General features: G+C 39.6%; 1 protein-coding gene across 1 annotated transcript; it reads left to right on the top strand.

Annotated features, from left to right (window-relative positions):
- Positions 1-13,487: 13,487 nt before the first annotated feature.
- rcn1 (reticulocalbin 1, EF-hand calcium binding domain) lies at positions 13,488-24,748 on the top strand. Its single transcript, XM_088333289.1, has 6 exons — positions 13,488-13,926; positions 16,638-16,831; positions 18,226-18,404; positions 22,156-22,216; positions 22,369-22,568; positions 23,954-24,748. Exons 1-6 carry the CDS (start codon positions 13,703-13,705, stop codon positions 24,059-24,061), a joined length of 966 nt encoding a protein of 321 aa, XP_088189415.1. The 5' UTR covers positions 13,488-13,702; the 3' UTR covers positions 24,062-24,748.
- Positions 24,749-25,038: the final 290 nt, after the last annotated feature.

Below are 25,038 nucleotides of genomic sequence, written 5' to 3'. Positions count from 1 at the left end.
AAGAGGGAGTACGGGTAAATACCTTTAATCTTAATTTTTGAAATAAAAAATATCATTTAAACTTAAATAAACACTCAAAATAAGGAGAGACGCTGATCCCCCCCCCCCCCCCCCCCCCTTCCCATTTTATTATTTGATAAACAGAAGAAAGAACAAGATAGTGGTCATGCAAATCCTCTGGCTGGATCATTTTTTTTATTTTAAACATTGTTTTTTCATGTTCATTATGTTTTTTGCTATGTTTCCAAAAAACAAAAATTTCAAAATGACAGCAAAATTATACATTTAAACAAATATTAATCTTTATTACCTCCTGAGCCACAGTAACCACAAAATATATTTTTTCAATGATACTGTCAATTTAAGCGACCTGATAATTTAAGCTAAAAACAACAAGATGAAACTAGTGCGGGTCATTATTTTGTAAACATTTTTGAAGGACGGTGCGCCTTGAGTTTTTTTTTTTAATAAAAAAATGTGTGCCTCGGCTCAAATTAGTTTGAAAAACACTGCCCTAGTTTTAAAAAAACTGATCTGCCTAGTGGAGAACGGCTACTTGATTGGCCAATAGTGACAATGATTTAAGAAGTGCATAACAGTCAAAACAACAAACAACAGTGAGGTACAATAATCAAAATAACAAACTGACATCCTCTGTAATCTCTTTTGCTGGTATCCAGATGAAAACGAGAATAAACTTTGAGAGTGGTACAAAGCACAAGGAACAATACTAACAACGGAGAATGAAAGTGACAAAACCACATAGTTTTTCCTATCTTTTTGCCTAGCCTTTCATTGGGTGTCCAATGAAAAAAGTCCAGCTACCGCAGCCTCCCCGTGTGGAGTTTGCATGTTCTCCCCATGCTTGTGTGGGTTTCCTCCGGGCACTCCGGTTTCCTTCCAAATTCCAAAAATATGCATGTCAGGTTAATTGAACGGTCCAAATTGTCCATAGGTGTGAATGAGCGAGTGAATTGTCTGTCTATGCGTGCCTTGCCACTGGCTGGCAACCAGTTTAGTGTGTCCCCTGTTCACTGCCCGAAGATAGCTGGGATTGGCTCCAGCACCCCCGCGACCCTACTGAGGATAAGCGGTGGAGATAATGGATGGATAATGAATATTGAAACCTGCAGACAAATATATTTGCAAAAATGGGGAAATGTATTTCCCAAACGAGAAATATTCTGAAAATGTATGCATGAAAGTGACTTCTTTTTTTCTTCAGGTGAAAATTTTCAATGCAAGCATCACGGACCTTTTTGAAGTCATTGTTATGCTTAGTCAGACAAGCAAATTAAATTAGTGACACAGACCACAAGCATATGTTTGATGTCAGTAGTCAAGCGTCACGCGGGACTGCCGCGCGCCATTGTCAGTTTCGGCCATTGATACGCATCCTTACAACGTGCTAAATGTCATATTCCCAAAAGATACAGCAAGAATTCACCGTTCTTTCCGAAAAGTGCAACATTAATGTCAATCTCGGCGGCGGAGCACCAGGAGCTGCCAGCTAGCACGACAGCCGCCGGTCCCTGCAGTCTCATCATGGCCGTCCCCAGACGGTCTGCCACAACAGCTCCAGCTAATCTTCTTTTCATGGTCTTCATTACGACCTGTCAGGGCATAAATTGACAGTAAATGGCCGCGTTTATTAACACGGCACTAAAACAGCATCCTTAACAGCTCGGGCCCCTCGTGCAAATGTTAGCGTAATACACTGACCAGGGACATCAATTAAGAGGAAGTGTAAAAACCATGCCGGCGTACACCAACACACCCTGCTTGACAAACGGGAGCCTCACAAAGACAATTCCACTTTAATACACCTCCTCAAACGTTATGTCCGTCATTGATGACCTCCTTTGAAGACCTATTCAGACAGACACTTACTCGCCACATATTTGCAGCGAGAGTAATGACGGCGAGGGCCACGCGTGACGAACCGCCGCGTCCACACACCAATCTCAAGTCGGAAGCTCGGCACAGACCATGCCATATAACACAGTAATTACTAGATCAAATCTTTCTCAAATCGAGCCGACGCTGTTCTCTGATCCCTCCTATACTAATCAGCATGCTGAGGTATGGCCGCCCAACTATAAATTGCGGACTTAATTAAAACCAGGACCCCTCTGTCATCTAATTACAGGGAGAAAAGGTTATTGCTTCAATGCAATTTTCCAAATATGATTCCCTCACAGTTATTAAAAGCCTGGGTGTCATTTATTGTTTTAGATTTTTCAATATGGAAATGGCCCCGGTGACAGACGTAATGACTCGGGGAAAACGCTTCATCTCGATAGCGGCCTGGCACGGCCATTTGTCTGAGATAAGTGGAGCGAACAGGAACCGGGGGAAATGTCACGGGAGGCATCCCATGATTGCCTCCACTTTACAGTTGTCATTAAACAGAGCAAAGGTTTCTTTTCTCAATCGTGGCAGCGCTGAGAACTTTATTAATCTACCCAGAATAGTAGGGGGGCTGAGTTATTAGAACTGTGAAAAGTCCCGATGGTGGGGAGGGGGCAAATGGCAGAGGGGTAATTGTGTGATGAGAGAAATATATTCGCTGTAATTGTTCAGTCAAATAAACATTCTTTGGCTGAACACCAAACCTGCAGGGATAGAATGAAGCCAAAGAACACACAGCAATTTGTACAAGAGAAAAGGATGGGGTGAAAAAAACACAAATGCTAAGTATAATTGCCAAACAAAACTCAATTGTTGCAATTGATCGTATACATGGTGAAGGAACCGAAAATAAAATGGTGGAATTTTGTAACCTTTGAAAGTTTGAAATCTCGAGCTTTTGTGGTAGTCACCATTCCCATTCTGGAGACGTGGTCACAGAAGGGGCTTCTAGTAAAACAAATAAAAGGGCCTTTAAAAATGTATTCTGTTTTTGTTCTATGTTCAAACCATTCAGAGGGGACCTGGTAAGTTTATAGTTTGGTAGACACTCAAAGAAGGAGAGATGAAAACTTACAGGCAAAACAGGAGAGGACCGTTTACAGAAAACTCTCAAAGATTCCAATCGGCCTCAAAAAGCCCTCTACTGAGCCTTTTCTTTTTATTTAAATTTCCCCGGTTACAAAAAGATCCGCCGAAAAATCAAAGAACAGCGAAATGATTGGCCAATAGTGACAATTGTGTAGTCAAAATAACGAACAACCCTGGGATCCAATGCAATCACCTTTGCAGGTGTCCAATAGTAAGAACATCTTTATTGTATCAAGGCCCCTATTAAAAATAAAGGTAAACATGGCATGTCTCAATTACGAGGATATAATTTAAGGACCTCATGGCTTGGCAGGGTTTTTGCCTATTTCAAAAAATCAAATTTTGGTGACCCTACATCATATTTTATTCAGTGGAAGAAAAAAAGAGAGTTTTGCTATGATGACTTAGTACTACCGCGTATAGTTCTTAAACGACTTCCCCTAAATGCAAAAGGATCTTTCACTTTTCTGTGTCCTTGTTTAATTAAGGGGTTGGATAAATTATAACTGCAAAAAATAGTTTAATATGAACAGATATGAGATTGCTAAGTATCTGTCCCTCAAAAATTGTGTTGGACTTTACATGTACATGGACTTTTTATAACTCAATGACTAAAGAGCTGAGGGAATTAATGCTGTTGTAGCTAACGCTAGCTAACGGTTAAATTAGTACCATTACATAAACATTAATGAATTACAGATTTTTGGGGGGGGAAGTAAAATTGGAGATATTTTTATTCAAAAATACAATTAGAATACTGTATATATTTTAACGATTGTGTTTAAATTGAATTACACTGATTTTATTTCAAATGCAAAATATACACAACAAAGAGTTCATTATATAATAAAACTACAATTCTATTTTGTTTTTAAATGGACATTGTATATTATTTAGCACGACCCAGTGGTAAAAACCTAATTCATTAAAATAAAACATTATTGACTTGAATAATAAGCAAAAATACATTAATTATGATATAGATGTGCAATTTTTAAATACTCATAGGTCCAGAAATGTGCAGTGTTTTAACATAACATAAGGCTTACCTGCAGGTGCGGCTGCCATGTAAAATCCAAAACCATGTAAAAGTTGGGGAGCAAAGAAGAGAAGATATTTGGTGCGGTTTGGTCACTTTTATTCTCCATAGTTTGTATTGTACTTGTGCTTTGTAGCACTCGTTTACGGTTGCACGACACCAGAGGTTACTAACATGTTGCCCACAGGCACTAGGTAGACCTTTAAGAACAACTGAATATTTCACCAGTGATTGGTCATAGTGATTGTCCAGGAAATTTGATTTCTAGCTGCTATTATGTTTTAATGGTTAACTGAGCCTATTTTAACCCAACTTCTTATGATTAAAACCTGGTAATAACAAAGTAACAACATAGTAATAAGGTGAAGAGTTGTCATTTTAGAAATGCATGTTTAACTAGTAACCTTCCCTGCCAATCAGTAACCAAAAGCAGCTTTCAGCTTTAGGTATTGTGTAGTGCAGGGGACGAGAGCATTTTTCACCCAAAGTGCCAGAAGAGAAATTCTTAGCGAGAGAGAGAGAGAGAGAGAGAGAGAGAGAGAGAGAGAGAGAGAGAGAGAGAGAGAGAGAGAGAGAGAGAGAGAGAGAGAGAGAGAGAGAGAGAGAGAGAGAGAGAGAGAGAGAGAGAGAGAGAGAACAACACTATATATTTTAAGACAAAATTCAATAAAAGCACCAAACCTGCTTTCCAGATTAAAACAAATTTTCCAGGGCATTTTATTCTAGCCTCTGATGTTAGATGTTTCTATAAAAAATATGAAATAATAACAATGCCAGAGCCTGTGTCCCATGTCAACAAAGATACAATTTTGAACTTGTCTCCCTCCCGCAGTTTCATAAAATCATTGAGGCTCATTTTTACCTTCATTTTTTTCGTAAATAATCATTTCAAAGGTGCAAATGGAGTTCTTTTGAAAAAATGTCACAAAAAACTGCAAACGAAAGTTTATGAATGCATTTCCCTTCAGCGCAGTGGGCATGCGTAAAAGAGAGGGGAGAGTGCTAAGTGTGCATAGATCCGCCCACCCATACCACTCACCCATTCAAAATGCTCTGTGTGGTTTGGCTGGTGTTTTGAGGTGTTTAAAGTTTGTTCTGTGGGTTTTCATTATAAAGTGTTTAACAGAGCAGAAACGCTTTTTAATTAGCATCCATGTAAAGTATTCCTTGGCTGTTCCCAATATGTGCTGGACGGAACCACCTGCATTATCAGCGTTGAATCGACTTTGCACATATTAAGGTCGGCTTTCTGCATACCAGAAATGGAACAACACACAGAAATTTTGCATTAACAAAATGTTGTCTTCGACTCTTATGTACACCTGAAGAAAAGCCATATCTGGCTTGCGAGCCATAGGTTTCTGACCTATGCAATACCGCGACATCTAGTGGTCAAATATCACACGGTGTCCCTTTTTAAGCAACTACTGCAAGACGAGGTGTGTTGCAGTAAAACGACACAAGAGCAGCTACTAAAATAATTTGTCTATTATATACGTATCTACAACACTTTCTGGTTTTAATCAAATCCAGAGCCATAAAGCACAGTTATTTATGCAGTTGTATTAATCGCATATTAAGATAAAATCCCCAGTGTTTAAACAAACTCTGGCGCCCGTGAAGCGGAAACAATGATTAGTAAATGAAATTAATAGAATCTCAGTCGTGCGGCTGTGAGCGTGGGCCAGGAGAAGGCCAAAACAGAAGTGTACATCCTGGACACTAATGCTATGTGTCTCCCACCATAGGGTTTTCTTAATTACATTAACCAAATGCCTTCTGCAGAGTGTGTGTGTAATCTCATGGTTTACTGAACATCCCTGTAGCTGCCCCCTTCTTCCCCTCCCCCGTGCTTTCCTACAGTGAAATATTCATGTTGAAAGCCACTCTTCTATTCTCCTCCCTGCAACATTTTCAAGTTGTTTCAGGCAACGTTACTTATGTTTGTCTGCAATTGTAACTCATAAACTTGTTTCAAACTCTAAAAAATATATTTAACCAAAAGGTTTGAACAGCTATGCTTTTCCGTAGGTTGAGGTTATAAGGAACAGTGTTGGACAAGTTACTTTAAAAAAGAAGTTATACTGCAGTTCCTTACTCCTTCTTCCGAAAAGCAACTGAGTTGGTAACTGAATTACTCTGTAGTAAAAATAACTGGTAGCCAGGGATAGTAAATATTTCTGTGACTTTAAAAATAAGTTGTTGCATGTCAAATAATTTAAGGTTTTCCGAGCAGTACTTGAGTAAATTGAAAGAGAAGAACCGACAAGTAATTGTGTTATAGAATGTTGTAATATTTACATCACAAGCAACAGATTTCTCCTACACTTAAAGTGCAACAAAAATAAATAATGAACGATATAATACATTTCATTTTATTAAATAAAATAACAGTCAGCAGTAAACAATATAAAGTGAGTTTAATACATTAAAAATAACTCTCACATCCTGAGACAACTTGTCAAGTAGACATAGCCTACTTCAAGTTATTTGATAGCAACAAAAGTCAACTGTAAAACAATATAAAGTGAGTTTCACTCTATAGAATGAATCTCGATCTCTAGTCATATAACGCATCAAATAGACATATGAAATCAAATGAAATGATCTGCATTTATATAGCGCTTTTTAAGTCAAGACTTCCCAAAGCGCTTTACAGTGTGCTTCACATTTCCCAATAGCGGCCGTGCAGACATGTAAGGCGCTAACCTGCTTATTGGGGGTATTAGGGGTTCAGTGTCTTACCCAAGGACACTTCGACATGTAACACGGAGGAGCCGGGATTCGAACTGCGATCGAAAAAAAAAAGTGTTTATTAATAGTTGATGAATTCGCTGAATGTGCTGCAAACCTGACTTCAAGCCAGTCCATTCCTTAAAGTTGTCACCCCGTTTCATTTTTGGTCTCCCTCTCCTCCTGCCCCCTTGGACTCTGCCCTAGAGAATTATCTTGGGCAGTCCTGATTATCTTGTGACATAAACACTGGACACAGTCGACAACAGTTCTTCGTAGGGTCCAATGTGCCCTTGACAGTGTTGCGCACCGTTTCATTTGTCACATGGGCTAAGTAGCTGATTCCAACAAGTTTCCAGTAGCATCATATCTCCATGGCCTGGATTTTCTTTTCTAGTTTTGCCGTGAGAGTCAATGCCTTACAAGCGAAGGGGAAGGTGGAAGTAACCAGTGCTTGCATGCGTCTGATCTTTGACTTTACTGCTATGTTCTTGTCCCTCCAGATGGGTTTAAGTCTGGCAAGTGCAGCTATGGTTTTAGCTATCCTGGCCATGATTTCTGTTTCTGACCCCTCTTCTGATATGACAGCTCCAAGATATTTAAATTTGGTGACAGGTTCCAGGTCTCTTTGGTTGATGGTGATATTTGTGGTGAAAGCCTGGAGGTTGTTGGACATTACTTGTGTTTTTTCTGTGCTGATTCCCATCCCATACTGGCTTGACGCTTTGTCCAGGCGATTGACCAGATATCCAAGTTCCTGTTCATCTTCTGCCAATCCAGCAATATCATCAGAAAAACACAGGTTCCCTGATTTTGTGTCCTCAAATACTGACTGTACCTTTATGTTGCTTCAGAGTTTTGGGCATGATCCTCTCCAGGAAGATTTTGAATAATGTTGAAGAGAGAATGTAGCCTTGCTTACACGAACTGTGTTTTGAAACCACGCTCCAATCGTACCATTGATCATTACCACATTGTTGGCATTGGCATACAGTTGTTCAATGGTTGTTCTTCCGCATGGTGACCCATAAAGTGGCTTGCCATACTCTGTCAAACGTTTTTTGAAATATACCAGAAATGTGAGTTTCTCTAGTGTTGTTGAAATTTCTCACATATGATGCACAGATTAAAAATCTGTTAAATGGTGATCCTTCCCTTCCTGAAGTTTCCTCTTCCTCAGCTAATATGTTTTCAGCTTGTGGTTTCAGTCTGTTAGTCGGACCTTTCACATAACTTTAATTGCCTGGCTGATGAGACTGATGGTTCTGAGTTCGAGCAAGGTTGAAGGTTTAATTTCTTTGTTAGCATAGTTACTAGTGATTTTGACCATACTGATGGACACTGTCCTGTTTGCCAGATATTTCTGCAAATCTTTGTGAAGATGTCTATCCTCTGCTCACCACAATTTCGTATGACATCTGAATAAAAACAGACCCACCTGGAAATCAATCAATGTTGCCAAGGGACATTTTAAAACCGAAGAATTGTTAAGTGTAATAACGGCATTTTCGCATTATACTCCTTGAAGTCTGGTAGCCTTAGTGACATGAAGGGTCTAAAATGTAAAGTGCTGGTACTGTTACAGTCGACGCTCAAAATATTTGGAAATGATTTCAAATGTTTTCAATTGATACAACATTCTTTTATAATGAAATTGTTTGAAATATCAACTCTGCGTAACTACTGTTGCACAACTGTTTATCTTTTGAAAGTGAATCAACTCAAGTGGAATGGTCTTTATTATCATGGATAACAACACAGTGAAATGGTTTAGGAGATTGAAATTGTATTCCAGGAAAAATAGGTAATAAATACTTAAAAGAGAAAGAGTAAGATAAAAAGAAAGTTAGGATAACTAGGCGAAATATGAGCAAGGTAGTGCCTATTGCTTCCCACATGACACAGACAACACTGGCTTCCATGGATATCAGTAGCAAGATAAGCCATCTGATCTGACTCAGATACAGCACATTCATTATCTAGTCACCGTTGTTGTTGTAGGGTTAAAGCATCCTCCCTCTCTTTAGCAATAAGCCAGAGATCCTAAATCGCTGGGGAAAAACAATTTTTTTGCAGAATTTTTATTACCCTGTTCATCTGTGTACAATGCGGACTCATGTATAACGTGCACCCCTAATGTTTGATGTAAAATCGGTATAAACATTTGTTTCACTTTTTCTCAGCTCAAACTACCGTTTTTATTGCATTGTTTTGGTTTTTTTACCAAGAAAAAAAACTCCAAGTGTGGAGAGCGCTTATACACAACATTTTACGGCAAGTATTTGTGCAATGGTTGATCATTTGAAAAATGTCCCTGGGCAAAATCACAAAACATTGGATACAACAGGAATCCAACTATCAGCAATCTATCAGGAAGTCATCCCGTCCTGTAACTTTTGTCTCGTTGAAAGGACTTTTTTCCATAATGGAGGAATACCTATTCATTTATGCGTTTATTCACAAGGAGCAACGAATAAACCTCATTTATAAGCTAAGGTAAGACAGTATAATGTTTTTTTTTCGATGCTACAACATCTATATTGATTTCTTGCTCCGCCAATCAAATGTTGGATAAAATCTAGGTTTTATTATTTGTAAATCTGACATGTAAAGGTGTCTACAGAGTATTTTTTATTTCATATACAATTTTCTTAAAATAACTACACAAGTCACTGATTATCTTTAAATGATGCACCTCCCTAATGCGCCATCACGTCTCTCAAGGGGGGAAAAGAGACCCTCGTTTGAAAACTCGATGTTGCTCTTAGTGTAAAATTGCAACTTGATTAAGATCTCATCATAGTTTGCATTTTAAATAATGAAAAAAGATCAAAAATATTTAGAAATACGATATAAATGTGTATCAATATTAATTGTTTAATGTATATTGTTTTTAACTTAATCCATAACAACTTTGGCTTGGAGGGCTCACTTTGGATGTGCGACTGTAAGTTTAAGGAAAGCATCACACAGGCATGCATACGCAGACACACACTTTTGTGTTTGTTCACGTCCGATGACACACTAATTTGAGTTGACCAGGCAGGACTAATTTAAATACATGAAGTATTCATTAATTGAATAAAGAGCCTAGTTAGCCTCAGGGCCCTTTTATAAACTAGGGTGTACTATTTATGCAAAACAGCAATGTGCCATGTGCTGGCTTATTATGCTAATGTCGAATGGCCGAATACATGTTTCTTCTACCCACGACCGAGGATTAGGTATGGCAGTGTCAGCAAGTTGTTTGGAGGCTACATACTCTGCTCTTCCACATTACAGCCTGTTGAGATGTGGATGAGTAATGTGATTCCTCTATGAGTAGATATGAGCACAACCACTTGTCCAAGCAAACACTTTCTGAGGCTTAAACTTTATCACAAAATTTGAGTTGACAAACAATTAAATATGAAACGCTAAGTTACAGGCTTTTAAACAGCTTTTTTCGCAAGTCAAAAAGTGTAATAAAGTACTAAAACTGTTATGCCAAGATCCCGTTTCAATCTCTCTACTACTGGGCCAGCCTTCTACTTCGGCCAGCACAGGTGGAGAGAATCACATTCAGCCGCCGGTATTTGAGGCTGACCTGCCTTTTGCTCAAGTTTTTACCTTCATATATATATAAATATATAACTCCCTCCGTTCTGAAAGCCAGTGTCTCCTGCCCCACGCTCGCCCAACCTTCACCGTACTCGTCAGATTCGCCAAGACTTCCTTCAGATTCTGGTCTTCCTCATCTACATTCTATCCCGTGACATTATGCTCTTTGGCTGCTTATTCCATTCAGGCCAAACGAAAAGCCCAGGAAACAGTTTTTGATCCGTTGAATTTATCTTCTTTGTATGTTAGCGCTTTTCTGGAGACTCAAACATATGCCGGATTTGATCTGGTTCTATCTCAAAAATTGGTTTTCCAATACAAGCTTTGTCAGATCTCTCTCTGTCTCCTATATCCAGCAGTTTCTCGATGAAACGTCAAGAGTCGTAATCAATAAGAAGAAATTTATTTTTGCCTTGGCCACAGATAAAACTAAATTCAAACTAAATTTGTTCAAGTTCAGTTAATTGAGAAAAAAAAACACTGCAAACAACATGTGTAATTTCCGCTAATCTGATTTACTTCCATAAGTATTTATGACCACAACCAGCATATGTCATGATACCTGAGCCTGCTCCTTTGGCGCCAACTGCCTCGGACGCTCATTGGCTACCTGTCACTTTTTATACCCCCTCTCTTCTTGTCACCGGTTGTCAGTCCGTCTACGAACCTCAGCTTACGCTAGGCAAGCTTTTCGACACTGACTCTCTCCTGTTCTGGTTCTCGTCTGTTTCCTGGCTCCGACCCTTTTCCTGATCTCGACCACGATTTTTGCTCCCCCGTCCCGGCTACTAACGTGTTTTTACCGCCATCGCTCGCCACGGAAATACCACTTCCGCTTCTGAGCAACTTGCTCCCCGCTACCAGCGATCTACGGATCGTGTGTACTATTCTTTCCCTTCTTCCCAAACTAAGATAAACGCACACAAGTGGGTCCTGTCTACGTTCTGGTCCTGACAGCAAATGCTTATTTTTTTCAAATTTATGTCTGACAAAACAGCGCATAGCAGCCTCGTATCACATGTGAGATTATTGACAGCTAGCCAGGTTTTGAGACGGGTTAAACAATTGCTGAAGTTGAGCAGTTACGTTGACGTTTTTATTTTTTTGAATATTCCGGTCACAAATCACGTATAGAACCAAGCGATTTGATTTACAAGTGCGAAATCCAAAATGGTTGACAATTACTTCTATACTAGGAGGGTGGGCTATGACGAAAAAGGAAACAGATGAGGTATTGGAAAAATCCCTTCTTAAAAACAGCCCAATGTTTAGACCGTTTCTGACAAGTACTGGTCAAACTCAAGGCTGTCTCCAAACTGCATACTCAAAACACAACCTGAGACAATGCACAACCAATTTTATGCCCAAAATTTCTAAAGCCTAAAAAGTTGGTACTGTCACGACCAGCACACAGGATAGACCCAATCGCGTAATGTTTTCTCACAATTTTATTGAGATATAGGAAGAAGAAGGGCGATCCGATGCTAGCTGGACGCGGGAAGCAAGTCGCTCTCGAACTCGGATTGTGATCCGATAACGGAAGTGGACCTTCCGTAGCAAACGATGGGGATTTCAGGGACGGAAAAACTGGTCTGGACTGGGAGAGTGGAGCGTGGTCGGGGTCGGAAACGTGTCGTAAGCCAGGACGGGAGAGTAGACGTAGTCGGGATCAAAAATGGGTCGTAAGCCAGGACGGGAGAGCAGACGTGGTCAGGATCAAAATAGGTCGTAGCCGGAGACTGACGGGAGCAAAAACGGGACAGGCGGGAGTCAGGGTCGAAAAAGGCTTGCCTTGTATACACAGAGGTTTGCAGGGGATTGACAGGACTGGGTACTAGTAGTGACAGGGAGCCAATCAGAACCCGCGGTGGTTGGCGCCAAATGGGCGGGCGCTGTTGAATCACATCGGTAATCATGACAGGTAGTTTTTTTTTTTCTATTTTACTTTTTGATAGCTGTACTCAAAACCGAGGTTGAAAGGCATTTAACTTACTGAAACTAACTAATTTTGGACAAATCTATTTCATCTTCATTTGCAGCTCGATGCTGATGCTGCACTCATCACACTCATGAACCTGCTACATCTCTTGTTGCAGATAGCTTGTAAGGGTGGGCAGATCCATCTAAATCAATTATGATCAGATATGTCAATATTATCGATACTGAGTCCTAGGATTGGATCAGTACTATTGTCGCTGGATCAACACTGTCTTCCCATTTTTAACTATCACTGTAATAATGTTGTTAGTAAGTCATAACATTATACCTACATTATAACTTGCAAGTTCGATCCAATTGTGTTAAAACTTCCATGCACTACTGGCTTTATTTTCCAAATTTTGTGCAATGGAGGGTATTTTAGTTGTTTTGTTGACATTATAATAGAGCAGGGGTTTCCAATGTGGTGCCCGCATGGACCAGGTAGCCCCTAAGAGCTCTTGAGTAACTCGCGAACTGATTCTGATAATAGTCACCAGTAACGGGTCATAGTAATTTTGCAGGACGTTTTATTTTTAACTGACATGAGAAATTATTTGCATGATCAGTGTATTTATTTGAAAACAATGTTTTAGTTGTTGACTGTTCTTATTTCGCCATACTTATAATAATAATAATCATAATTACAACCTGGTAATAACATAATAATAATGTTGTAACGACATGGTAATAACATAAGTTTTTTCTTTTTAATGAAACTGGTAGCCCTTTGTGTTAATTGGCAACAAACTGGTTTAGAGAGGTTAGTGAGCCGTTATTGTGTCTGTATTATTGTAACATTGCGATTTCGGGGGGTTTGAGAACTGTTTTCTTGCCTAAAATATGTGTGCTGTGTGTAATTGTAAAATGTCAAACTAACTAATGGGTAGGGGTTCAATTATTCAATGGTCATTAAATTTCTAAGCAAAAAGTATGTGTATTGGTCGACATTACATTATATTTGCAAGAATCGGATCGATACCAATAATTCCCATTATTGCCCACGCCTACTGGCTTGCAACGTGGCGCCCAAATTCCTTTCGCCTCACTCTGCCCAATAGCATGCTGGTTTACAGGAAGGCGTCGACAACACTTTTAGAAACTAAGTTTTGATTGGGTGGTTGAAACAAGACCGGAAGTCCCCTCCTGGTTTTGTCCTCTGCTTGCGTCACATACTTAAAACTTTCAAGCCGCTTGGGCCAATTTCTTTTGTGTCAATTATTGCAAGTTCTAAGTATTATAATAACGCAAGATTATCACGGATCTGCAAAAATATCTATATATATATATACATTTTGGAAGACTGCGAAGAGCTAAATTGAGGCGACAAAGGGCCGTGCTGGTTGCAGCTGAATGATGGAGATGTTCAATTTGGTATGCGCGCTGCTGCTGTGGATCGTCTCGGTCCACGGGAAGCCCATGGCGAGAAAAGAGCGAGTCATCCACGAAACAAACCTCAACGAGAGAACTCAAGAAGACAACAACAGCTTCCAGTACGACCACGAGGCCTTCCTGGGCAAGGAGGAATCTCGGACGTTCGACCAGCTCACCCCGGAGGAGAGTAAAGAAAAGCTCGGGTGAGTCTAGATGCTTTCCACTTTCACACCCTTCTCTGCGCGTGTTTTTGCTGTAAATCACGCACACTCACTTCACACAACCTGAGCTGAACAATTGTGTTGTATGTTTCCGTTCATAAATATTTACTAACAAAGCACAAGTGCTGTGCAAATACGTGCAATGCATGCCAGGGAATGAGCAAACTTTATTCTTAAGCCGCTGGCGTATTCCCACACTCTTAATGACTTCATATGAATAATTGATCATCATTAAAGAAGCAATATCGGTGCTTATGCTGTTTGGAGCACAGTTTTCTGTCACATGACAGCAATAAACATGCAGTGCTTTATTCTGAAACAAGCTTAAGAGTCTTTCTATGTTTGCTCATACGTGGCTAAAGGGGCTCTTTGAGAGAGTGAGAGGACACCCCCAGTACATCACAACGTGGCAACTGCAGCCTAAGAATACTTGTCTTAAATTGGCTGCTGCCCCTCCCACCGCAGTCTCTCAGTCTCCTCTCATGGGGTAAAATTAAGATGACAACTTCCCTGATTCGTAATTTTGGAACCCATGTCGTTTTGGGAATGTAAAGACTTTAAGGATTTTGAAGTGTGGCAGAAGTGTGAAATTTTCATTGAGTTGTGTAGACAGGCAACAACTCATTGATTAGTAAATCGGTCATCATCATCGATTACTGTACTTTCTGCACTGTAAGGTTCGCTAGTTTATAAGGCGCACCCGGAAAAAAAGTCATTATAATATATAATAATATGACAACATTACATTTAGATAAAAAACACTGTAAAGGGTTATTGTTTTGTATTTGTGCAGAATTATATCACTTGTCACAATTGAATACAACTGAATAGCATTGGCTGCAACCAGGGTTGAAACAAGACAGATTATGCCGTATCGTATCCCCTACACAATAAAAAATAACACATAGATAACACATAAAAAAAGCATTAAGTCTGATTTCATCACCACACTATTTTTAGTCACTGTACCAAAGTGATGTTGTTAATAATGAGACGGTCTGCGTGAATATTTTCAGACATTAAACCGGTCTGTAGTACAGTCGCCCTGCAAAGTCTTTACGGAGCACGCGAGATTCTGAACTGAATGACAAGAAAGGCGTGGGATGTAATGTGGTCTTTCTGAACTGAAAAAAAAGAATGGCATTGTGGGAAGTCATTTGGTCATCTTGAAGGATGAACACATGGCCTCATGGATTCAAAAGGTTCGTCACATACAAAGTATGTTTGTTTAGTTTGAGCTGAAACAAAGTTAAACAACATTTTATTCTAACATATCTAGTACTATCACTAAAAATAGTTCTGTTTTCCTAGTGGTCTTGTGAATAGGATCCCACGCTTCTTCTGTTGCAGTCAATGTTATGAAGTATGAAGAAAGATCAATAACCCTTAAAAACCCCAAACCCCATCCATGTCTAAACCTCTTATTGTTAGTATATGATAAAATGAAATTGTGAATGTGTTTAATTGCTGTTAAAAGCGTCGATAAAAATAGTTCAAACCTCATGTTGTTAGAATATGATATAATGAAATTGTGAATGTGTTTAATTGCTGTTAAAAGTGTCAATAAGAATTGTTCAAACTCATCCATGTCCCTAGCATCCTGGTGGTTCGGATTTGGTGCTCTTATATTGCTGTCCGGTTTGATCCCCATTGCCACCATTGTTATGCAATTGTGGTAACATTTATCGACTGATCAATAATTGCACAAGTATGGTAATGTGTTTCCAATTTTGCCTGCATGGGTTAGAAGGCGCACGTTTTGGTTTCACTACACCGGGGTCACCAACCAACCTCCTTGAAGCCGGTAGCTACTTTTTGTTACTAATTAGCGCAAAGGGCACCCAGTTTGATATGTATTCCTAAAGAAACAACATGTCATATTATTACTATTTTGTTACTTTGTTGTTACCAGATTGATGGGAGTGGCCTTAAATAGACTCAGTCCACTCAAAGAAACCACTAAAATAATCATTTTCCGAGAAAATCACATTGTCCCAACTCTGGTGAGCAATTTTCAGAACAGGTCCGCGAGCACCCAGTTGCTTTAAGTGGGCACCACGTTGGAGACCCCTGCACTCCACGCTACATGGTGTCCCTTTGATTAAAAAACATGCATTTAATTGGTTATTTAAAAGTAACAATTTTGAAAATAGAAAGTTTCAGTCACTCACTGGTAAAACTTAACTTATTTTTTTTCTTTGATTGTAATTTAAAATTTCTGGTTTTAGAATGAAGAGTTTAAAATGAAAAATAAGTTAATCATAAAATAATGTAAACATTATTCAAATATTGAAATATTGTTTGCAGCCCAAGTGGACTCAAAATGGGAAATTAAAATTGGACTACCATGAAGTGGTGTGAAAAAGCTCCAGAACCTAATCAATTTTATCATTCAACCATTCCGATAACACATCTCATGCAGGAAAAATAATATTCTTTTTTGGCTAAGTGTGCTTGCAATAAGCTTAATGTTTTTCATTCACAATGAAGGTGAAGGAAAACACTGACACAATAGAGATGCAAAATGAACTATATTATTTTCCCTCGACCCAACCACAAACTCTACTGCTGCAAACCATGGTTACACATGATGAATGTCCTTGATTTTGCTGTTTTCCTTCTCCAGACTTTTGCTTGTGAATTATTAGATGGATTGGTTTTCATCTTTTCTCCTCCCTTTCTATCTGTTCTAGTAAAATAGTTGAGCGGATCGACAGTGATGCCAACGGTCTCATCACCACAGACGAGCTCAAAGCGTGGATCAAACGTGTCCAAAAACGTTATGTTTACGAAAACGTGGCCAAGGTGTGGGCCGATTACGACCTTAACAAAGACGAAAAGATCTCTTGGGAAGAATACAAGCAAGCCACATATGGATACTACCTAGGTAGGAAACACTCAAGAAACCAATTTGATACTGCACAAAAGTCACAAGTTTTGGCAATTTCAGTGTATTTTGTTCGAGAAACATTTTTGCGGGTAGGCACTTGTCGACCGCCAAGCCAAACACACTTCTGGATAAAGTTTTGTTGTAAAGGTGAAGCCTTGCGCTCTTTGCTAGCTTCGGTAGAACTTTGTTATCTGCCACGATTGGGTGAGAGTGGCAGTCCTCATTCCAAACTGTTTTTCATTTATTGTCTATTCCAGCTGCCCTGTTTGTAAGATTACTGTTCAAAGTGTGTTTTGGATTATTTGGGCTATGTTTGGAGAATTTGTTAAAAAGTAAAATCTACGCATCTAATTTTAAACTTGTTTATAAATCCTAATTTGTGTGCGTGTGTGTATTTGTGTGTGTTTTATAGGCTCCTAAACTCGTGTCAATTTACACATTGGTACTTTAGGCCTCTGGGAGTATCTTTACTTAGGTTTTGTGTCAGGGCACACCAAATGAATACCTACAAATTCCATAAACATCTGCTTTCGTGTACAAGCAGCTCTGGAGCTGCACGCGGCCATGCGACTCTTTGGCACTCCCAGTGGCTCGCTGGCACTTTTTCAACAAACTACGGCCTCGACAACCCGGCCCAAGTAGAATGCCCGCCTGGCAACGCGGAGGGTCATTATGCTTGTTAACACAAAAATAAAGATGTGTTTTAAATGTTTTTTTTTTTGTTTTGGATTTATTTTCTGGGCAGCAAGGCGGCGCAGTGGTTAGCGCGTGTGCGGCACAGTTCTAAGGTCTTGGGAACCTCCTGTGTGGGTTCAAATCCAGCTACCGGGCTTACTGTGCGGAGTTTGTAGGCGTGGGTTTCCTCCGGGCACTCCGGTTTCCTTTCACAATCCAAAGACATGCATTTCAGGTGGATTGCCCGGTCCAAATTTTCCCTAGGTGTGAATGAGCGAGCGAGTTGTCTGTCCCTGTGTGCCCTGTGATTGGCTGGCAACCAGTTCAGGGTGTCCCCTGCCCACTGCCTGATGATTGCTGGGATGGGCTCCAGCACCCCCGCGACCCTACTGAGGATAAGCGGAGCAGCTAATGAGATGAGATGAGATTTATTCTTTATATCTTCACTGGTTCATTTGTCTTCAATTTATGACTTTGTTGTGTAACTTGTTCAATCTGATTTATCGGGAATATAATATTTTTCACTAAAGATGGGCTTTTTCTAGTCAGTCCTTTATTTATTTACTAACTCCTAGAGGAGGGCAGACTTTTCTTCGTCCGCATGTCAGTGGTTGAAAAACACTGCTCTAACATGTGCATCAAGTTTGATAAAAATTAATTTGGAGGGAGCTTTTGAATCCTGGTCTCTGTAATTGAAACTGTCGCTATGTGCTCAGCAAATCCAGGTGAGTTTACTGATGAGACGGACCAGTTCAGCTTCAAGAAGATGCTCCCCCGTGACGAGAGGAGGTTCCATGTGGCTGACCTGAACGCTGACAAGGCAGGCGACAGGGAGGAGTTCACGGCCTTCCTGCACCCTGAGGAGTTTGACCACATGAAGGAGATTGTGGTGCAGGTGAGCACTTTGTGACCAGGGAGTATTCTTACACAGTGGTACCTTTTAATACGAGCAACTCTACAGGCAAGAATTTCTATACACAAGTTGTTTGTTGTTTTCGCTTTTCAAAAGGAAAATGCAGTTCACGAGTAGCCTCAGAGGCTACCACGAAAGATTGCTCACCATCTGCATCAGCTTGGTGCAGTTTGCGCATACACCTCCCCACATCAGGCACTTGATTTTGCGCCCTTGGTTACACCTGTAGAGTACCTGTACTCCGCAGCAAGTTAGGTTTGCTCACTTCTCTTTAATGGTCTTTTATAGCATCTAAACTTAGCAATGAGTTATGAAAAGGGAAACTGTATGTTGCCTGAGCAGAACAAAGTAGTGTAGTATCATAGGTAGGACACCTAGCTAAACCACCAAAGAAGGACCGTGTAATTGAAGCTTTAATTTCTTTCTTTGGACGGTGAAAACTGCTAAAGTACTTTATAATGCTTTGAGACCATTTTTCAATAAGTTAACGAAAATAGATTACATAAACTGAACATCTGTCTAAACCGGGGGTCGGGAACCTAAGGCTCTGTAGCCAGATAGGGCTCTATTCATGAGTACATACGGCTCAGATAAAATGCACCGCTGCCCAACACACACACACACATCTATCTTTGTCTCGACGACTCATAATAAACTCGCATTTTATTTCGTTATTGTCATTTTATTTAACTTATTACTGTATCTTTTATGTTTGATTACTATTTGAATGTGTTTTAGTGATCAGGAAGATGTGTTTTATAGGTTTTTTTGGTTCATTTTAATCCTTCAGAGAGGTCAGGAACAAGCCACTTAGTTTTTGATTGTTTCATAGCAGGAAAATTTGCTCATAACACGAGCAATTTGAGCTACTAGCACGATCCTGGAACAATTAAGCTCGTATGTAGAGGTCCCACCTTAACAAAGCAAAATTATGACCAAATCGCACATCAAGTTTACTCTGCGAATGATACTTCATATTTTTGGGGGGAGGGTCCAAAGGAATGTACTGGCTGTCCCATTTAACGCTCGATCTTTAAATATGAATTTGGCCTCGCAAAGCCGTTGCGTGGGAAACGTTTCACATTCGGGCACTATGCTGCCTTGTTCATTAAAGTTGTACTACCCATTTGACAGAGTTAATTATTAAAGGCTCATTTTTATGATGTCACTGAATGGTACTAAGCAACTGTTCAGTCTTTGGCATTTTTCCGATCGCACCGGATGTGGCGGATTCTAATAAACTGGTCATTTCTTAATCCTAAACTAGAAAAAATTTGATTCTACACCTTGCACATAATTCATAACTGATGATTCAACACAAGACAGTTAAGAAAAGGGCGTTTGATTTTTTTTCTGTGCATCGCTTTCGGATTGAGATGCTAAACAAAAAATCAGTAAAACACAACAGCCACTTTATCTCCCACTTTTTATCTTAATGCTAATGGATAATACAAAATTCAACAGACAGGCTAAGAAATAGCATCTACAGTGGGACCTCGCTACTTCGCGGTTCCACGTTCGTGGGTTCAGAGCTTCGCAGGTCTAAAAAATAATGATAAAATAAAATAATTTAAAAAAATAATGAATATTATTATTTAATTTGTTTTAAGCATTTTTGAAGGGGCGTCGCTACTTCGTGGTTCCACGTTCGCGGGTTCAGAGCTTCGCAGGTCTAAAAAAAAAATTAATAAAATAAGATAATGTTAAAAAAAATGTTGTTGTTTTTTTTTTTCAAGCATTTTTGAAGGGGAGTCGCTACTTCGCGGAGTTTCACTTTTCGCGGGTGGTTTTGGTCCCCATTAACCGCGATAACCGAAGGACTTCTGTACTTGATTTTTAGAATCTTCTGTGCAAAATGGATAATATTACTAGCAATTTAAGCCACTGATAAGTGGTTGTGTAATGTGTTTTTATTTTATAAAGTCTGCATATTTTAAAATAGTGTGCATGATGGTTTGCTCTATTAAAACCAGAATACTGTTTTATGTAGGCTGCCAGGTTTTGATATTTTTAACTGTTTGTAGTAATGGACACAGCTCAAGTACACATTCAACCTAACATTGTATTGTGTGTTTCTTCATCTTGCATAGAGCTACAACAACTTTTAACAAGCCTGTCTTGATTTTAATTGATATTGCATCATACATTGCAGTCTTTCAGACAGAACACTGCAGAGAAAGATTATGGAGGGTGCTCTGTGTTGGGTGGGTGTGACTGTCAGTGTGCCTGACTGTAATAGGCTGGGGTATGCCATCAGTTAAATAGCCGGGGTGGGCATGTGTAGTCAACGTCTCTGAATCAAAACAAACAGGGAAGCAATGTGACCGCTAGCTTTTAGGGGCTTGTTGCATTAAAAACAAATTCGTCGATTAAATCGGACTGTGAGGAAAGTCAGAAAGCGAAACAAAATTGTCACCAGAAGGTGTTTCGTGGATTATTATCGGGTTCCAGAAGCGACTCGGACCTGGATCTGGGAGAAGGCATAAACGGTGCTGCTGGTCTGGCCTATTGCTAACAGATAGGTTAACAACTCTTCACTTCTGCAGACCATGTATCTTGCCAGGTCCATTAGCTCTGAAACGTATGACCTGGATCAACAACTCGTGGGAGACCGCTACATTCGGGACGCTTTATTTTATTCGGGACCCCTCTCACCCCCATCATGGACTGTTCACTCTGCTAGCCTCTGGGAAGAGGTACTGCAGTGTGCGGTGCAGGACCACCAGGTTCCGCAGTAGTCTAGTCCCCCTGGCCATTAGACTGTTAAATGGTCAATCTAACATATAGTTAACCTAAATCTTAACGGCTGCTAATCTGACTTTTTGCACTACTGGCAGTTCTTTATAGCTTGCCACTCCTTGCACATTTGCTCTCTGCACTATTGTACTTACAGCGTTATTGTTACAGTGTTAATGTTACTGTTTACCTGACTTGTTAACCTGAATGCCCATTTTGCACATCTGGTTAGCTACTCCTCTTGCACTATCGGCACTATGGTAAAATACTATATGTAGCCATAATACAATACAACTTTTACTTATATCTGTACATTCGAGGAAACTGTGCGGGTCAGATGTATCGACATTTCGTTCTGTATACACGTGTACTAGAATGACAATAAAGTAGATCTGAATCTGAATCTGAATCTGAATTTTAATCATCCTCTAATTTTATTTTATCTTTGTATAATGGCAAGAAAACCATTCATTCAATTGTAATTATGTGTTGTGTGTCAATATTTGTCGATCTATAGTTGTCATTTTGTTACAGTTGTATAATTTCAGTCAGTAATGACGTAATCTTGAAATTATTTTAACCATTTGGGGGCTTTTATGAAGCTACTGAGCGGATTTTCACTTTCGCGGATGGTTCTGGTCCCCATTAACCGCAAAAAACAAGGTATCTCTGTATATTACAATGCTCGTGTTTAAGAGGTGCTCATAGAAAGAAGTACCACTCTGTATTGATTCCAGAATCACTAACAGGAAAATCTGCATCTCGAACAACCTAATATCTTTGGCAACATGCTTTAAGTGAGGATTGGGGTGTTGGTGGTCCGCATGAGCTCTGGATTTTTTAACCGGTGTGTCAAGTGCCCGAGGCATACTGATAAGCTACCCTCGCGTTGAGTCGCACTTCCCTGGGCGACTCCTTCAGCCTTTATTACTCAAAGTGAAAATTTGGGCTCCTGTTGACCCTCTTTAGTGACATCACAACGCTGTGTCTGATGCAGGAGACCTTGGAGGACATTGACAAGAATGGTGATGGACACGTGGATGAGGATGAGTACATTGGTGAGTTCAAGGAGAACCAAAGCCAGTTTTTGTGGAATACATGGAGGGTCACCATAGAAATACAATTTATTCTTGAAAAAATTGTGCCATTTATTGAAGTACAATTTGACTGGATTTTTATTCAGCCTCACAAATGACTTCTTTACTTGCAGCTGACATGTTTGCACACGAGGACGGCGGGCCGGAGCCAGACTGGCTGAAAACTGAGCGGGATCAGTTTTCTGACTTTAGAGACCTGAACAAAGATGGGAAAATGGACCGGGAGGAAATCCGCCAATGGATTATGCCGCAAAATTACGACCATGCCCAGGCTGAGGCGCGACACCTCGTCTATGAGTCAGACCAGGACAAGGTGCAATTTCTTAAGATTTACTGAGTGAAAAATACAAGGGGAGAATTGATCTAAATTCTCTGAATTTGTCTTTTAAAGCAGAATAGGGCTCGTTGTTAGAAATCCTTGAAAATTCTTGAATTTTATTTTTGTGTTTTCAAGGATTGAAAAGTGATTGGGTTTTGAGTAAAGTCTTTGTAAATGCTTCAAATTGTTGCCATGTTTCTCAAGTCTGCTTAAAAATGACGCCAACATTGCTTTCTGGTGGCTTCGTCTTGACATTGCATTTCTTTCTCCCTCGTGATTAACATCAGAAATCTATTGATGTAGCTCAACATTCCATAGCTAAATCACTTTGCTTTCTTTAGACTGTAAACTAGTTCAAATAACTACGAAGGGTTACACATCTTTTCAAAATTCATTAAAAAAAAGAAGAATCAATTCAATTTTATTAATGTTAATCTCAAATATGTTCTTTCAATCCATGCAATGTAACACTCAGGTTGAGTTTGGTTTCTATGAATCAATACAGATGCACATTTTTTGTATTCTAGGATTTAGCAAACAATAACATAAAATGTGATTTGAATTATTAGATGCCATACTGTGCCTACAGTAGTGCAGGCATATATATCTCCGTTATTTATTTGATCCTTTTTCTGATTTAGTCTAAGGACGTGTGAATGGCTTTAAACGGCAGAGCCTCCTCTTAAATGACATGCCTGTTAACTATCTCCTTACTGTATGTTTTTTTACTGTGTCACCATGGGATGTGGCCATCAAATAGCTCCTAAAGGAGATTTGCCTTTTCATCCTGCACGCGCCTGTTTAGTATCTGATTCTTGAGACGGGTAAAACATATGCTGTTGCTGGACAGTTCCAGTGAGGCTTTTATTGTGTAATAATATTTGGGCCAATATGAGGTACAGAACAAAGCTGTATGGTTTCATAAGTGCAAAAACTAAAATGGCTGACAGTCCCCTTTATACTAGGAGTGCGCGCCCGAACAATGTTGAATATAGAAAATCAAGACTTTTATAGAAAAACCCACTGCATAACAGCGTTTTGTTTAAACAAGTTTCTGGCCATTGGCTATAATGCCAAAGGCCATCTTCTAACTACAAAATATAACACAGCTGAAACAATGAAGCAACGTTGAAGCTAAACTACAACATTATATATCAAGAAGTCAAAGAATCACACTTAAGGAAATGTCTAATCATAAAGTGGATTAATTGCGAATTCATGACTGAAATAATAAAGAGGTTTAAAATGAAAAAACATACAATCATGAAGATACATGTAGTAATACATTTCAATATTACTACACTCTTCAAAATGTCTAGTTGTGTGCGCTTTGTGGCTGTTACGATTTGCTGTTGCCAACAATTTTACTTATTTTTCAGGACCAAATGTTGACCAAAGAAGAGATCCTGGAGAATTGGAACATGTTTGTCGGAAGTCAAGCCACCAATTACGGAGAAGACCTCACCCGGAACCATGATGAGCTTTGAGGGGCACTTCAATCTCGATTGTGTGCTTGTTTGTGTGAGAGGTTGAAGTTGAAATGTCGACTGAGTGAATTTCTGGATTTCTGTGTTCGATAGTTTGTTTGAGAACCGTCACTGCTGATGATTCAGAAGTCGGAGGACTTAATGATCAAAATCTGTCCTAACACTTAAAGGTCACAGCGTTACAATGTCTTGCTCTGTTTCTGACATTCAGGAGTGGGAAAAAGGACATTGTTCCAATCGATGGTGCCTTCGTGTCTGCTTTGTTGCCCCAAAACGTTGAAAGCCGAAAGCAGCGCTTTATGGGAAACTTTTGCTAACATTAATGTGAAGCTGCGGTTCAAAGAACAGAACTTTAATTTATTTTCGTTTTAGCCTTGGTCAGGCAGTGTGAGTCTGAGGAAAAAAAGGATTTTAACTGTTGTTCTAATTTGGAGTCGTTTTAACTTCAGTGTTTTTGCACGTTACCGTTACGTTACATTCTTAAGCCTAAAAAAGACTTACAAGAGCTTTTAAGCTCATCTATTTGTTTGTTTGTTTTTAAAAGGTCCAACTATGTCTTCATTTTTTTTGTTTACAATTACTACATTTAACTGGCTGAAATTGTTTAGTGACACACCTAATGTCTTGGTTTTCTACTTTGGGGAAAAAAAATCTCTGTTTTCTACAAATAAACTTAAAAGTGTGCCACTTGGGTCTCCATTGATTGTGGTCCACAACACCTCTTGAAGTGTATCATGATGTTGGTTAGTTCTGATCAGAGGTAAGATCAGGACTAAAAAAGCCAGCCGAACCCATCCCGCAGGTATAAAAGCCCAAACAAGCCCGATCGATTAACTTGATTTGTGGGACCGAGCCTGTAGCAAGCCCGGATTTTCCTTTTAGTGTTTGTGAGGGGGAGGGTGATTTTGGCTGTCTCTGAATTTTGAGCCGTTAGCGATGTTAAAATGATATGTAGTTGGCCAAAACATGTTTATTCA

The sequence above is a fragment of the Urocampus carinirostris genome, chromosome 4 (genome assembly GCF_059441175.1).
Source record: "Urocampus carinirostris isolate Australia breed hairy pipefish chromosome 4, RoL_Ucar_1.0, whole genome shotgun sequence".
NCBI classification, from domain to species: domain Eukaryota; kingdom Metazoa; phylum Chordata; class Actinopteri; order Syngnathiformes; family Syngnathidae; genus Urocampus; species Urocampus carinirostris.
This window is presented reverse-complemented; position numbering and strand designations above follow the sequence as displayed.

Excerpts from the sequence above, each read along its gene's own strand:
- rcn1 (XM_088333289.1), top strand. The coding sequence starts at position 13,703 with ATGATGGAGATGTTCAATTTGGTATGCGCGCTGCTGCTGTGGATCGTC. Across the intron at positions 18,405-22,155 it reads TGAAGGAGATTGTGGTGCAG|GAGACCTTGGAGGACATTGA; the intron begins GTGAGCACTTTG and ends TGTCTGATGCAG. Across the intron at positions 22,217-22,368 it reads GGATGAGGATGAGTACATTG|CTGACATGTTTGCACACGAG; the intron begins GTGAGTTCAAGG and ends CTTTACTTGCAG.